Source organism: Phalacrocorax aristotelis, chromosome 28, assembly GCF_949628215.1.
Source record: "Phalacrocorax aristotelis chromosome 28, bGulAri2.1, whole genome shotgun sequence".
NCBI classification, from domain to species: domain Eukaryota; kingdom Metazoa; phylum Chordata; class Aves; order Suliformes; family Phalacrocoracidae; genus Phalacrocorax; species Phalacrocorax aristotelis.
The window spans coordinates 1,090,555-1,106,915 of NC_134303.1; the positions used below are offsets into that span (position 1 = coordinate 1,090,555).

A 16,361-nucleotide genomic window follows, 5' to 3' on the forward strand; every position below is an offset into this window, starting at 1 on the left:
GCCCACGTGTGTGTGTGCACACTGCAAGGTGTGTGTGTGCGCTGCAGGGTGTGTGTGTACCCACGCATGTGTGTGCCCTGCAAGGTGCCTGTTTGCCCACGCGTGTGTGTGCACACCGCAAGGTGCACATGGGCGCTGCAGGGAGTGAGTGTGTGCCCTCACATGTGCGTGCAGAGCACAAGGTGCGTGTGTGCCCTGCAAGGTGTGTGTGCGTGCCCCAGGGAGTGTGTGTGCCCATGCGTGTGTGTGCACTCTGCAAGGCATGTCTGTGTGCTGCAAGGTGCGTGTGTGCCCACGCGTGTGTGTGCACAGTGCTAGGTGTGGGTGCACAGTGCTAGGTGTGGGTGTGCCCATGCGTGTGCGTGCACAGTGCTAGGTGTGGGTGCACAGTGCTAGGTGTGGGTGTGCCCATGCGTGTGTGCGTGCACAGTGCTAGGTGTGGGGTGTGCCCACGCGTGTGTGCGTGCACAGTGCTAGGTGTGGGTGCACAGTGCAAGGTGTGGGTGTGCCCATGCGTGTGGGTGCACAGTGCTAGGTGTGGGTGTGCCCTGCAAGGTGTGGGTGTGCCCATGCGTGTACGTGCACAGTGCAAGGTGTGGGTGCACAGTGCTAGGTGTGGGTGCACAGTGCAAGGTGTGGGTGTGCCCATGCGTGTGGGTGCACAGTGCAAGGTGTGGGTGTGCCCACGCGTGTGCGTGCACAGTGCTAGGTGTGGGTGCACAGTGCAAGGTGTGGGGGCACAGTGCTAGGTGTGGGTGTGCCCACGCGTGTGCGTGCACAGTGCTAGGTGTGGGTGCACAGTGCAAGGTGTGGGGGCACAGTGCTAGGTGTGGGTGTGCCCACACGTGCGCGTGCACACTGCTAGGTGTGGGTGCACAGTGCTAGGTGTGGGTGCACAGTGCAAGGTGTGGGTGTGCAGTGCAAGGTGTGGGTGTGCCCATGCGTGTGCGTGCACAGTGCAAGGTGTGGGTGCACAGTGCTAGGTGTGGGTGCACAGTGCAAGGTGTGGGTGCACAGTGCTAGGTGTGGGTGTGCCCATGCGTGTGCGTGCACAGTGCAAGGTGTGGGTGCACAGTGCAAGGTGTGGGTGCACAGTGCAAGGTGTGGGTGTGCCCATGCGTGTGCGTGCACAGTGCTAGGTGTGGGTGCACAGTGCAAGGTGTGGGGGCACAGTGCTAGGTGTGGGTGTGCCCACGCGTGCGCGTGCACAGTGCTAGGTGTGGGTGCACAGTGCTAGGTGTGGGGGCACAGTGCTAGGTGTGGGTGTGCCCACGCGTGTGTGCGTGCACAGTGCTAGGTGTGGGTGCACAGTGCTAGGTGTGGGTGCACAGTGCAAGGTGTGGGTGTGCAGTGCAAGGTGTGGGTGTGCCCATGCGTGTGCGTGCACAGTGCAAGGTGTGGGTGCACAGTGCAAGGTGTGGGTGCACAGTGCTAGGTGTGGGTGTGCCCTGCAAGGTGTGGGTGTGCCCATGCGTGTACGTGCACAGTGCAAGGTGTGGGTGCACAGTGCAAGGTGTGGGTGTGCCCACGCGTGTGTGCGTGCACAGTGCAAGGTGTGGGTGCACAGTGCAAGGTGTGGGTGCACAGTGCAAGGTGTGGGTGTGCCCATGCGTGTGCGTGCACAGTGCAAGGTGTGGGTGCACAGTGCAAGGTGTGGGTGCACAGTGCAAGGTGTGGGTGTGCCCATGCGTGTGCGTGCACAGTGCAAGGTGTGGGTGCACAGTGCAAGGTGTGGGTGTGCCCATGCGTGTGCGTGCACAGTGCTAGGTGTGGGTGCATAGTGCAAGGTGTGGGTGCACAGTGCAAGGTGTGGGTGCACAGTGCAAGGTGTGGGTGTGCCCATGCGTGTGCGTGCACAGTGCAAGGTGTGGGTGCACAGTGCAAGGTGTGGGTGCACAGTGCAAGGTGTGGGTGTGCCCACGCATGTGCGTGCACAGTGCAAGGTGTGGGTGCACAGTGCAAGGTGTGGGTGCACAGTGCAAGGTGTGGGTGTGCCCATGTGTGTGCGTGCACAGTGCAAGGTGTGGGTGCACAGTGCAAGGTGTGGGTGCACAGTGCAAGGTGTGGGTGTGCCCACGCATGTGCGTGCACAGTGCTAGGTGAGTGTGTGCGCTGGGGGGAGCCGCTCTCCCCCGCCCGGTACCGGGGGTGCCCGGCCGTGCACCCCCCCCCCCCGAGTGCAGCTCGGGGCCGGGGCTGGGTTGGGGGGGGCAGCACCCACCGCCCCCCGGGACACCCTCCCGGCTGCAGCCCCGGGGTCCTGCCCGGTGCTCGGGGCCGCCCCGGAGCTCCGTCCCCGCCGCTCGGTCCCGGTTCGAGCGGCGGCCCCCGGCCCGGTCCCCCCCGTACCCCCCCCCACGGGCGATGCCCACGGCGGATTCGTTCGAGGAGCCGCGGGAGGGTCCCGGAGCCGGGTGCCCCCGGACCCCCCGCCGCCCCCCGCCCCGGTGGGACCGTCTCCGGGACCGAGCGGGGCCACGGAGGCCCCGACGGCGGGAGGACGCGCCTCCGCCCGCCCTGTCGGCGACACGGCTGTCGTGACAGAGCCCGACAGCCCGGCGGTGAGCGGCGGAGCGGGGGCGGATTAGCGAGACCGGCGGCGCGGAGCCTCCCCCCCCCCCCTTCCCGCGACAGCCCGCACCCCGCGGAGCCTCTCCCCGTGCCTGCGACAGCCCCTGTCGTGAGGAGCTCTCCCGCTGTCACGACAGACGCCGCCGGGGGCGCGCCGTCGGCATCGCTTTTTGGGAGCACCGGCTTCCACCGGCATCAACCCTCGGGGGACACCGGGGAGTGGGGGGTTGGGGGGGCGTCCGGAGAGGGTTTGGGGGGGGGTCCCCGCCTTGATGGGGCCCCCGACGCGCTCCCGGCTCAGGCGCGCTCCCGGGGGAGGCGGGGGGCGGCGGCGCTCACGGGCGCGGGCGCGGACACGGGCGGGGGCTGCGCGCTCTGCCCCGCGGCCGGTCGCGCCCCGCTCCGCTCCTCTCCCTTCCCCGCCCTGCCGGTACCGCGGCCGCTGTCGCTACCGGTGTCGTTATCCCGGTAAGTGCCCGCGCGTAGACGGGGCGGGAGGGGATGCGGTGCCGGTAACCCGGGATGCTCCGTACGGGGAAAGCCCGGAGGGGTGGGGGTGGGGGGCGACACGGGTGTGCGCCCCGTCCGTGAGCGGAGGGACCGGCACCGGCAGCGCGGGGACCCGTCGGGCTGCCGTATCGCGACAGGACGGGACGGGGTGTGGGGGGGGAAGCACCGCGGCCGCAGCCCCCGGCGCAGCCCCCCTGGTGGGCTCCGGGGATGCCGGGGGCAAGGTCGGTCTTAACCCCAACGGGACCGGTGGGAGCGGGGGGGGTGGACGCCGTCACCGCCGTGATTTCGTTGCCGTTCGTTAACCGGTGCTCCGGGACGTGGAAAAACGACCGGGAGGCAGCGGGTAACCTTGACCCACCCGGGGGGCGACCGGTCCCGGTCCTTAACGCTCCTCTCCGCCCGCAGCCCCCGCCGGCATGAAGACGGAAGAGGCTCCGTCCTGCCTGCAGCAGGCAACGCCGGTCCTGGGCTTCGGTGAGTGCCGGAGAGAGCGGGAGCGGGTGCCACGCACCGGGGAGCGGGGACCCCCTCAGCCCCCCACGCCCGGGCTGCTCAGGCAGCACCCGTAGCTGCCTGCCCCATCCTCATCCTCCCCGTGCTGCTCCGGGGGTCTCGGCGCATCCGCAAGTTGCAGCGGGACCAGCCGGCCCTGCCTGCGCTGCCCGTTTTCCCCCAACCGTATGATCCCATCTACGGTCACCGGCATTCCCGGCTCCTCTGCGGTGTTTATTCCCCGCTCGGGAAGGAGATTCCTTCCCCCCCACATTGTCGGGGTGACCAGGGGAGAGGGAGCACCCCCTCCTCGCTCAGCCTGGCTTTGTGGTTTGCTGATTTTGAGGCAGCAAAAGGCACGGCGAGATGTTGGCACGCTGCAAAATGCCATCTTGCAACCCCAAAGCAGCTGCGGCTCTGTGGGCTGGGGCTGTCCTTAACGGCAGACGGCACCGGCGTTTAGCGAGGCACAAGGCATGGAGCTCGGAAGGGACAGGGACCCCCCAAGAATCCCCCCCTTTTCTGCCCCGACCTCCTGGATAAACCCCTTAGGGTTCATACCGGTCCTTCGCTGATTTTCGGGAGCATCCCGTGAAGGGCCAGGCTGCGGTCGCGTGGCCCTCGACCACCCCAGCCACGGGCAATAGCTGGTTTTGCTGACCCAAAATTTAAATTACAGTGAGAATATCTGCCCACGAGAGCCCACGAGAGCCGGTGGGGAGCTGACGCACCGTGGGAGGGCCTGGATGCGGGTGGGGGGGGTGGGTAATTTTGGATAACGCTGGGGTGAGGCACCCGAGCTGCCTCCCCTCCGCTTGGGTGCTGGGCTCGCCGGGTCGTATCCCTTTTCCCTTTCTCAGAGAGCCACAACATGGTGGCTTGGGATTGCTCATCGTTAATATTCGCGGGTCTGAACTTGGGTTTTTAGAAGCCTGATGTCTTTGGGGCAGCGTAAGGCGGAATCGCCTTTACTTTCAGTTTTGTCTCTTTCTCCCGGGCTGGCTGTGGGGGGATTCAGGGAAGCCGACAGCTTTCCCCGGGGTTTTCACATCCCCCTCGTCCCCCCGGAGCTCGGGATCGCTCCCTCATGTCCCCTTGTGTTACGGCATCGTGGCCTCGTGCTGAGCAAGGCTCAGGTGTGACTTGTTGCTGGGTGGTAACCTCTGCTCCGGGCCCTGCCTGTGCATCCCGAGCCTCGACGCGGGCAGGCAGCAGGCAGCATTCTGCTGCCTCTCACCACCCCGAACCCCTGGCATCCTCCTGCCTGTTCGCTGAGCGAGAGGGAGGGACAAACCTCCCCGGGCTGAAGTTTTGTGTCTCTCCCTTTTAGACTGATCCCATATTCCCAGAGCTCCCTGGCGATTTAACTATCTGCTCTCCGACTAATTTGCTATTAGGTTATTCCCCGTTTCCCCCCCAAAGATTAAAGAAGAGGTGGGGAGTTTTAGTCCCAGATGCCCGTAACCTGCTGGAGGTTTGGCTGGTCCCGCGGTGACACGCAGCTCGTGGGGTCAAAGTCAAGAAGGGTGAAAATATTTGACTGTAGAAGTTAAGAACGGAGGAAAAAGTGAGAAGCGGGGGCTCAACGTGGGATGAACATCCAGGGAGAACCTCTGCACGTGCCCACAGCCACCGGGATGTGGTTGCTTGTTGCCTTGGCCATCCACGCTACCCTCCTGGCATTATAGAGCTGCACCATTACAGCTCTTCTGCTGCTGCTCCGGCACCACCAGCAGCGCGGCAGACGTTCGTTTTTCCTCTTCTTGGGCTAAAATTCTCATTTCCACTCCTGATCTGCTGGATCCCAACGTGAGGGAGGGCTCTCAGGGTCTGGTCCCCTCCGGCTGATGCTGCCACCTGATTTCCAGGTCCCAGCACTTAATTAATGAGCTGTGCCGAGCCTGGGAGCTGCAAGGGACTCGACTTGCCGCGACGTCCTGCGTCGCCCAGGCACGTGGCTGCAGGCTCAGCCAGCTGGGATGCTCGAGGTGCAGGACCCAAACCCAAGCATCGCAATGAAGCGGGGCAGAAGCTGCCTTCGCACAAGATGCCCCCTTTTTTGGGTGCATAGAAAGCCCAAATTAGCCCAATTTCCCCCCCCCCCACACCCCGAAAACAGTCCCTCCTGTGTTGGGGTACCAACAGCAGCGCCCTTCAAGGCAGAGAGCATTTGCCGTAGTTTCAGTGATTTCAGGACTTTGGGGAAGCATCTCTAGCTAAAGTTGGACAGAAGGAGTGTTCAGAAAGTTTCCTGCTCACGGATACTTTCTGACTGCCTGCGTTTGGCCTCCGCTGTGGCGGTCCTGCCTGTGCCGTGCCCCGCTCATCCATCCTCCTACCACAGATTTGAGCCTGGTGAGTCCAAGGAGGCGGAAAGCGAGTTGCCGATGGGCTGATTCAGGGTCCTGGCCGGGATCTTCATCAGCGGAGGCGCGTGGTCAGGTGTAAGGGCAGCTTCCCAGAGCCTGGGAGGGAAAACCTGCAGGGCTGGGGGCGTCTCTGCATGTTCCTGGAGAAGCAGAAAACCCCCTTTTGCTGGAGATGCTGCTGGGTCAGGGCTCCTCTGCACCTCCCAGCCTTGCGCAGAGGTGCATGGCTCTCCACTGGAATGTGTCTCCCGCTATTTGCCACCGCTACGTCTTGGCTTTGACCCCATGCCCTGGGAGAGCGCCCAAATTAGAGCTGGGCTTAGGGTCCCCCCTCAGCCCCGCGTTCCTCCAAGGTGCAGCAGAAGACCTTGGTTGCCCCTGGCAGCTCACTGCCTTTTAAAACAGCCATAAACTTCGTCCATGGGATGCCATCATCCCCCCAACCCTTCGAGGGGGCTTGGGCAGGTGTTACCCCGGGATCCACAAGCTTACAGGAGGATAAAAGCATCGAGAAGCTGGAGAGGACAGAGATAAGTGGTCGTAAAACCCAAGGAGCTTGGCAGGGTGGAGGTTGTGGACATCGGAGAGGGTGCCGCTGCCTGGCTCAGCCTCCAACCCAGATCCAGCACACCAGATAGCGTGTTTATTACTCACTCCTTTACCTTGAAGTTATCATGATAAAGCCTTTGAAGAGCAGCCATAGATTTACATGTTGATAACACTGAGGAAGAAAAAAACCCCCAAATCTCTGGAGCCTTTTTAAGCAGCTCTTCGCACCAAATCTGGGGTGAAATGATAAAATTCAGATGCAGGTCTGTTCTCTGACCTGGGCCGAGGTTTCCAACGAGCCCAGCACCCACAGTCTCCGGCCGAGACGCACATACATTTGCCCTCTGGTTCCCCAGCGTGTGTCCTCCACATCCTCTGCGATTTACACATTGCCAGAGCCGCGGGCTTGGGGTTCACCTGCAGAGGAACCCAGAACCTGCTGCTTTCGCAGAGCCAACTTTGGCATTTCTTTTCAAGCGTGTCACAAAAACCTCCATGCCGAGCCTCCCTTCTCCCTCCCCTACACTAACGCCACGTGGCTTTAAAAAAAGAAAAGCAAAACCCAGCAGTAGATGATTGCAAGGAGTTATGTGAGGCTAAGCATCACCCCCCAAAAGGCAGACGCTATTACTGCAGGACATGATCCGCCCCCCCAGCAAAGGCAAACTCCTTCTCACGCCATCTCTTCGCTGCTGCCCAGGTTCGGACTCCAAGATGCGGGAGGTGTGCGCCGGCTGCGACACCCCCATCTCCGACCGGTTCCTCCTGCGAGTCAACGAGCGCTCCTGGCACGAAGGTTGCGTGAAATGCGCCGTCTGCCTGCAGCCGCTCTCCGGGACCTGCTACTGTCGCAACCGGCAGCTCTACTGCAAACACGACTACGAGAAGTAAGTGCTCTCCGGTTTTCTCTGGTTTTTCCGTCCCTCTCGGCTCCGTTTTGACCGTGTTGGAGGCTCAGTTGTGAGGTGGGGTTCTGGAAGGGTGGGTTGCGAAAGGGCGTCGTGGTGTCGGAGTCGTGTCGGCGGGCGAGGACCAGGGATAAAGACCGCAGAGGTGTCCCGCAAAGCGATGCTGCCCAAATAGAGGGACAGAAGCGTTTAGCTCTGATTTAACTTGGTGCCGTGGCAGGGGTGAAGAGGAAGAAGGGATGAGCTGTTGGCTGAAGAGGCAGAAAGGATGAGCCGTTGGTTGTTGGGATGCTTTCTCAAGGAATGAGGGACGTTCGAGGCTGCCCAGGAGATGAAAGCGCTCCACGCCTTGTCCTTCTGGGACACGCGGGCCGGCAGATTTAACCTGAGGAGCTTTGCTTTGCAGCAAAGGTCCTGCTCACAGGGCGAAGAACGGATCAGGCGAGGACAGGAGCGGGCACGCTGTCCCCATACCGTTACGCTGGGAGCTGCTAGCAAGCTCTGCGTGCTCTCGCAGCGGGGCGCCCGCTCTTCGGCGCCTGTCTTTGCCGTGGCCAGGGTGCCGGGCTTTGCTTGTGGTGGGAGTCAGGTGCCTTCAGGAGGGTCAACGCCACCAAATATTTAGAATAGAATGGGAATGGAATGGAAATAGACTAGACTAGACTAGACCTGACTAGACTAGACTAGACTAGACTAGACCAGACGAGACCAGAATAGACTGGACTAGAACAGGGTAGACTAGACTAGACTAGAACAGAATAGAATAGACCTGACTAGATTAGACTAGACTAGACTAGACTAGACTAGAACAGAATAGAATAGACCTGACTAGATTAGACTAGACTAGACTAGACCAGACTAGACCAGAACAGAATAGACTAGACTAGAACAGGCTAGACTAGACTAGAACAGGCTAGACTAGACTAGACTAGACTAGACTAGAACAGAACAGGCTAGACTAGACTAGACCTGACTAGACTAGACTAGACTAGACTAGACTAGACTAGACTAGATTAGACTAGAACAGAATAGAATAGACCTGACTAGACTAGACAAGACTAGACTAGACTAGACCAGACCAGACCAGAATAGACTAGACTAGAACAGGATAGACTAGACTAGACTAGACTAGACTAGACTAGAACAGAACAGAATAGACTAGAATAGACCTGACTAGACTAGACTAGAACAGAATAGAATAGACCTGACTAGACTAGACAAGACTAGACCAGACTAGACCAGAACAGAATAGACTAGACCAGAACAGGATAGACCAGACCAGACCAGAATAGAATAGAATAGAACAGAACAGAACAGAACAATTTGAGTTGGAAGGGACCTACAACAATCATCTAGCCCAACTTCATGTGCTTTTGAACACCTTGCTAGGGCTCCCAGGAGAAGACAGGGCTGCCGCGCTCCTCTGCTCGTTGTACAGTTTTCATTGCGTAGATAAAAGGAGGTGTTTGGGTGTTAGTGAATCCTGGCGGAGCTGAGCAGAGGGGAGCGGCGCGCGGAGCTGGAGGGGCTGAAGGCATTTTGTAAGCGGAAAGCTGGGTTGTGGTGGTGTGATACGGAAGGAGCCAGCCCTAAAATGTGGCAGGTAGCTGGAGAGGCTGCAGGAGAGCTGGGGAAGCAGCCGCCCTGCGTATCGTATCAGCTCTGGGCTGCGTGATTCGATAAAATATAGCCGTTGCTGTGTGTGAAGTCCTGGGAAAAAACAGGTTTTTAGCTTTATCCCAAACTCAGCCTTGTCTGCAAAACTCAAAGGGCAGCACCCCGCTCAGTGCTGGAGACGGGTCCCTGATTTTCGGCAGCGCCTGGGTGGGCGGCGTGGCCGCACCCTGCCCCAGCGCTAAAGCAGTGAAGGCTTTTTTGCCTTTAGTGGTCATAAATGTGCTTTTATTAACAAAGCTGCTCAGGTGCTTCTGTTAGCGTTTCTCGTACTGTTGGGAGGTGAACACGGGATGGAAGGTCTCCTCTCTCTGCCACTGCCTGGCTCTGTGGCCACAGGTGAATCCTTTCCCCTTCACTCTGACCCCCTCCAATGGAAAACTGGAGCCTTGACCCTTTGCTTTCCTTCAGTCGCTGGTGATTTCCTTTTCCAAGGGGCACCGGGAAGCCCAGGGAGCCTGTTTGTGCACCCCCATGGTTTTGCAGCCTGGACGCATCTTGCAGCAGAGCAGCAGCTGGAAATGAGTCTGGGAGGACACAGAAAGGGGCTGCCCTCTGAGGACAGCCTCGTGTCCCCAGTTCTGCCTTCCCCTGGCAGCCACCACGAGCCCCAGGTGGCACTTTTTTTTGGGGGGGGTGATGTGGCACAACAAGCCACTCGTTTCCCCTAAGGCTGATCCCTGACAGCTTTGAGCCGGAGCGGTGAGAGCTTGTTCTCTGGCCACCCCCTTTCCTTCAGCTTCTCAGGAACATGAGATAAGCTGGAAGAGCCTGAAGGGAGTGCAGGATCTGCTCCTCTGAGCAGGACTTTGAATGATGAGCCAGCGCCGCAGCCTCCTGCCTGGATGCACCAACCAAGTGGCATCGGAGCCGGGGCAGGGGCGATCCTGCCGGAGGTTATCTCTCAGCACGGAGCACTTTGATCATGTCTGTGAAAAACAGAGCTGCTTCCGCGCTGGCTGCTGGCTCCGTCCGCCTTGCAGCAGGGCAGGGGTTGGCTCAAAGGCACTGCCTTTCCTTTTGCCTCTGGCAAGAGGGCTAAATAAGCACGGTGACACTCCGGCGAACTTCAGACGCGTCGGAAAACACAGTGAGCTTCTCCCTCCCTGGGCCAGGGAGCTCTTTGGAGCTCATCAGCTCCGTGACTTCGCTGGTTGTCATCACAGCTGCCGCCAATGCTATTAATGCCGTGGCAGGAGGCACCGAGGAGATGGTCCGGTGTCAGTTGGTGGCTCGTGGTGACGGCGATGCCTCCTCGGTTCTTCACCTCGGTCAAACAGGCATCTCCCATGGGCACAACACGATCCGCTTCCCACACCCTCCCTCCGAGCTCATCTTCCCTGCGCTGAGCTTCCACTGAAATACTGGGGGGGACAGTGCTGCTGCCTGGAAACCCAGTGTCTGTTGTGACCTCCAAGCCTTCGTCTGGCTGTGACCTCCAAGGCCATGTCTGGTTGTGACCTCCAAGCCTGTATCTGGCTGTGACCTCCAAGCCTTCGTCTGCCTGTGACCTCCAACCCTATGGCTGGTTGTGACCTCCAAGCCCGTGTCTGGTTGTGACCTCCAAGCCCCTGGCTGGTTGTGACCTCCAAGCCCGTGGCTGGTTGTGACCTCCAAGCCCGTGGCTGGTTGTGGCCTCCAACCCTATGGCTGGTTGTGACCTCCAAGCCCATGGCTGGCTGTGGCCTCCAAGCCCGTGGCTGGTTGTGACCTCCAAGCCTGTGGCTGGTTGTGGCCTCCAAGCCCGTGGCTGGTTGTGACCTCCAAGCCCGTGGTTGGTTGTGGCCTCCAAGCCTGCGGCTGGCTGTGACCTCCAAGCCTGTGGCTGGTTGTGACCTCCAAGCCCGTGGCTGGTTGTGACCTCCAAGCCCGTGGCTGGTCGTGGCCTCCAAGCCCGTGGCTGGTTGTGACCTCCAAGCCCGTGGCTGGTTGTGACCTCCAAGCCTGTGGCTGGTTGTGACCTCCAAGCCCGTGGCTGGTTGTGACCTCCAAGCCCGTGGCTGATTGTGACCTCCAAGCCCGTGGCTGGTTGTGACCTCCAAGCCCGTGGCTGGTTGTGACCTCCAAGCCTGTGGCTGGTTGTGACCTCCAAGCCCGTGGCTGGTTGTGACCTCCAAGCCCGTGGCTGGTTGTGGCCTCCAAGCCCGTGGCTGGTTGTGACCTCCAAGCCCGTGGCTGGTTGTGACCTCCAAGCCTGTGGCTGGTTGTGACCTCCAAGCCCGTGGCTGGTTGTGACCTCCAAGCCCGTGGCTGGTTGTGACCTCCAAGCCCGTGGCTGATTGTGACCTCCAAGCCCGTGGCTGGTTGTGACCTCCAAGCCCGTGGCTGGTTGTGACCTCCTAGCCCGTGTCCGGTTGTGGCCTCCAAGCCCATGGCTGGTTGTGGCCTCCAAGCCCGTGGCTGGTTGTGACCCCCAAGGCTGTGTCAGGCTGTGACCTGTGGCTGGTGCCGCTGGGCAGAGCTGGTGACACACCGACCTTCAAGGATGCTGCGAAGACGCTCCATCAATTCCCTGAAGTTTGGCAGCATCCTCTAAAGACTTAACGGTCCAACCTTATCTTCCCTGCGCTTCATAAGGGGGAGCGCAGCCTCCTCCCAGCCACTGATGCAAGCGCTTGGCAGCGACTGGAGTGGTAATAAAAATACCAGGGCTTGCCCACTTCCCCATGGTGGCTGGGAGAGGCAGGGGCAAGGAGCCGGGCAGGCACAGCCCGACGTGGAAAGGAAGGACAGGCTGCGTGAGCACGGCAGCACCCACCCCCCGTCTCCGCAAGGGGCCGGGGTCCCGGGATGCTTTGAAGCAAAGGAGGTGAACCTCCGCCAGGTCTTGGCTTCAGCTGCTGTGCAGGTAGACGGGAGGCGCTGGAGTGGGTTTGACCACTGTGGTTAAGGGTAACCAGATAAAAATGTGCTTGCGAAATCGATCTGTGAGGAGCATCGTCTCCTCCGGGCAGCCGGGTACCCGACCCGAGGCCAACGATGGCGCTTCCACACGGGGAGACCTCAGCCTCCAACGTTGCTTATTTGCTATTGATTTTTTGGGGAGGATAGCGTGGCCGCGCCGTTTTCCCCAGCATCGTGCCGCATTCGGCTGCGGCTGCAGGGCTGCAGACCCCCGGCACGACCTGCTCCAACCCACTGCTGTGCTCTGAAGTATCTCAGCTGGTTTCAAAAGCACCCCTTGGGGTCTCCAGCTCCTTAAGTGCATTTGAAAGTTGGTGCTTCAGGCACTTTTGAAGGCGTCTCAGCTCAGCACCTTTGTGCTTCCAGCATGGGAATTTCCAGGGAGGCAAACTCTCAGTCCTCCTGTTTGGAAATCTTGTCCCCCCCAGAGTATTCATTCTTGGCCTTGACTTTCCAAAGTTTGTGGTTTTGGCCAACGATGAATCCCAGACTGCAGAATTCAGTGTCGCCCTGGGCTGCGGCGTAGACCGGGGCTTGCAGCGTGGTGACCTGGAGGGAGACCCATCTGGCATTTATTCCTCCTCATGTGAAACTGCGCAATAAGAGGAAAATGCTTTAATGGAGAGATAAGCCAGCAGCTGCAGCTGAACGTGGGGGAAGGAACGGACTGTTGATCTAGAGATGAAATGTTAAGCCTGAAGATGGATGTTGTTCTGCAGTCCCTATCACATAAAACCACAATCTGAAGGCTTTTGTGAAACTCTCCTCTTCCCCTTTTGCCTGGGGCCCAGCCAGCTCTCCTGTGCTTCGCTCAGGCACCTGCCCTGTAAATCCAGCTCCGGGCAGCTCGTGTAAATGCAATGGCTCAGGAGAAGCAGGGAAGGGACGGGGGGAGGAAGGAAAAATACTCCTGAACGATGATAGAGTGGCTGCAACGGCCGGGTCCTGGGCGCCTTGTTTACTTTGAAGTTTGTTTTGCGGAATGACAGGCGATGTGGGGGCTGCTGGGGAGCTGTCAAGAGGGATCTGAACCGCAGCCTCGCGCTGGCAGCCTTCCCCCTCTCCTCCACACTCTCCTTTTGCCCATGTGGAGATGATTTGCTCGTCCTCTGTAGAGATACGGGGTGAACTCGGCTCGAACCTGACTTGCAGCTTCTCCATTGCCGAGCGGCTGCCGGCACGTGACCGGCACAGCTGAGCACAGCCCGAGTCCTCCGAATGCCCTCCTCGGCCTCGGCCTTTGCCTGAATCGCCGTGGTTTCTCCATCTGGTTGTAGGAGGGAGAGGGTTGAGGAGGGGTTGACCAGCACGTCCCTGCCATTGCCTCTGCCTGCAGCCCTTTTGGGGTCCTCTCGGAGCTGTTCTCATCCTTGCCAGGCGAGATGCGCAGAACCTAGCGCTGCAATTGAAGTCGAGATAATATTCCTAGCCACGAGGGTTTTGGAAGCCCACCAAAGGGTGGCCAAGGTTCAGGGAGATCCTTCTGAACTGAGAGCAGCTCATTTGCCTTTCGAAACCCACCAGAGAGAACCTCAGCCACCCCTGCGTGTCGAGCAGGGATGTTCAGAGAGCGGAGGTGGGGAACTCGGGCTCCAAGACCAGGGCGTTTGGTGCACGGCTGCCAAATCGCTATTTTGGTACCCTGCAGTGACACCCAGCATTGTCCTCTTGGGACTTTTAACCATTTTGGCCGATTTTCTGGGCTGTGCAGGTTAGGAAAAGCCCAGCAGAGAGGTAAGCGGGTGCGATACAAACGGAGTTGCCTGAGAAATGGGAAACAGGAGCTGGCTTTTTTCATCGGGTGGAGGGAGCAGCTTAAAGATGTGGGCTCAGGTGATGGCTGGGATGTGGAGGGAGGGCAGAGGGGACTGAACGTCTCTTGTGCAGCCAGAGAAGCAGCCCTGCTCCTTCCTGCTGAGCAGGCAGGGAGCAAGGCAGGGACCCTCCCTGCCCGAATATCGGGGACTGACCCAGACCGAGCACCTTGGCAACTCTTCTGAGCAAGCTGGTTAATGTTTAAAACCATGTGGGAGGGCCCCCCTCCAAGCAAAGATCTCCCGGGTCGGAGAAGCCGGGACAGGAGTTGGACAGGAGTGAGCTCAGGCGCTGTGTGCAAACCCCATTGCATTCCAGGAGCAGGAGTCAGGCCCTAAAAATGATGAAATTAGTGTTGAAACCAGAGGGATTTGGGATTTTTAAAATTTTTTTTTTTTCTCCTGGTGGGATTTTTTTGGCTTTTAGTTTAAAAGCTTCTCTTTCCCCTTTGCTGCGTTTGGGACACTTAGTTATAGACAGCTCAGAAATTATCAGAGCGCTTTCTAGGCATCAGGATGCTAAAAAGCGGTGCTTGAGATATATTTATAACCCAAAAAAACAGGGACTTGAGGGCAAAACAGTGCCGAAATGTGACGAATTCCAAGAGCTGATGATAGCTACTACTCTTAAAAGGCTTCTGGTTGCCCGTCCAGCCTTGCTTTACCATGCACCACTGTTCCCGATGGTGCCAGGCGTCCCTATACTCTTGCTTTGAAGGCAGCAGGCAGGGATCCGTCCCTCCTGCCCCGCTCGGCCACGGGCAGCTTCTCCGTCTGCTGAGCCACAGGGTCCCCCCCAAGTCATGTCTCCTCCTGGCTCTCCCTCTCTGTCGGGCTGGAGGAACGTAATGAAAAGCGACAGTGCTCTGAAAAGTGAGCAAATAAATGAGATAATCAGCACCCTTGACAAGGCAGTGATGAATGGAGCCCGCGTGCCCGGCTAACAGACCCTGCGGGTACCTCCACGAGCCGCACGACGAGAGGCGAGGGGATGAAGGAGGTGGGAAGGAAACAGCCTGCAACTCCTTCCAGCTCCTCTGGGCTGGGTGATGGGGCCGAGCCCCGACACCCTTCGACAGCACCCGTTAGTGGGACGCGTGGTGCTTATTGCTGGTCCTCCGAGGAGCATCCACAGCTGTTATCTAAGAGATACTTTGCTCCTCCAAACTGGGGAGGTCACTGCAGCCACCCCTGCTCCACTGGTGGGCAGCGGGACCTCAGCAGTGCGCAAACGGGGCAGCTGGAACCTCGGAAGGAGCGCGGTGCCCTCTTTTTAGGACAGCCCCGGTGGGTTTGCGGCTTTGCATCTCTGTCGGACGCGGCGGGACCGCTGCCGCGGGGCAGGACCGCTTCCCCGGAGCTTCGGCAAACAGTCCAGTCGCAAAAGCTCGTGCCTTTTCGCCATCCCAAACATCTCCTCCTCTTGTCGGGCGGGTGGCGGAGCCCCGTCTCCCACTGCGAGCGAAGCCCGTCTGATGATTAATGACGTTAATTACACGAAGCTATTCCATCCCCAGTTCTCACTGTTCCCTCGCATTGGGTTGTTCGCAGGGCCCAGGAAATTAAACACTAACTCTATAATCACTGCGAAATGAAAGAAATATGCAGATGCGCCTTGAGCGTGATTAAGGAACCAGCCACCACGTGCTGTCCCGCTCCCCGTCGCCGTTGGATCGGTTTTATAACGGGGAGAATACAGGGGGGAGGAAGAACTTTTTTTTTTTTTCGTGTGCAGCACATTATTTTTCTCGTTTAATTAAATGTAATTTACTTTGATAGATCCTCTTTTTCTTTTGGGCTGGTTTTTTCCTTCCGTGTTTTGCGTTCCACGGCTTTGAGTCTCTCCTGGACCCACGTCACCAACTTTCTTACTATTACTGGGCAGTGTTTTCCTAACCACCCAGCTCCTGGAGCTCCGTGACCACAGTCTAACATCAGCTACACCTGCCTGTAAAAATAATTTGCTTTCTCTTCTGGTGAGGAAAAGGAAAATACGATCCCCAAAAGACTTAGATGTCAAAGTAAACAGCTATAATTCAAGGTATCAGCTCCCCCCAAGCAGAGGACACAGATGTACCTTAACAACAGAGCGGTTGTAAACGGTTTGGATCCTCGGCACTGCCAGTGAAAGATGTTTCTCGCCCCTTTCAGGCTGCAGGTGACTTTACGGGCCTGAAGCAGATACCGAGGATGCCTCTACCTGGCACCTGGCTTTGGGGAGGTGGACGTGGTCCAGCGGGCAAGCGGGCTCAGAGCGGCGCAGGGATCGACAGCCCGCTCTTCGGGGCTGAGCTTATTAACGTGGCGCTGACAGACACGCTGCAGCTCTACCTTCCCACGCTCGCAGCCTCGCAGTCGCGCTTGCGGAGCTCCCCGAGCTAGCTCTAGGTTTGGCCACTGTTTGCTGGGGAAGGAGGAGGGGGGTTTTTGCTCAGTCAGCGGTGGCTGTGAGGGCGAGGGTTTGCACTGGACACGGTACCTGGCTGCATTCTGACAGCGTGCCCGGCAGTATTTCCCCAGGATTAATTCGGTTTAGACCCAGCACAACCCCAGCTGGGCTTGCGGGT

At 59.1% G+C, this 16,361-nt stretch overlaps 1 protein-coding gene across 2 annotated transcripts in view; it reads left to right on the top strand.

The window, feature by feature from the left end:
* The first annotated feature begins 2,843 nt into the window (after positions 1-2,843).
* Positions 2,844-16,361, top strand: part of LOC142048805 (LIM homeobox transcription factor 1-alpha-like) — a 28,050-nt gene continuing 14,532 nt past the window's right edge. The window contains exons 1-3 of one of the 2 annotated variants that reach the window (XM_075076007.1): positions 2,844-3,030; positions 3,490-3,558; positions 7,195-7,381. In XM_075076007.1, coding sequence (XP_074932108.1) covers positions 2,844-3,030; positions 3,490-3,558; positions 7,195-7,381 — 443 coding nt within the window. Of the gene's footprint in view, positions 3,031-3,489; positions 3,559-7,194; positions 7,382-16,361 lie in introns of those variants that run through there. The other variant, XM_075076006.1, reaches the window with a different exon arrangement.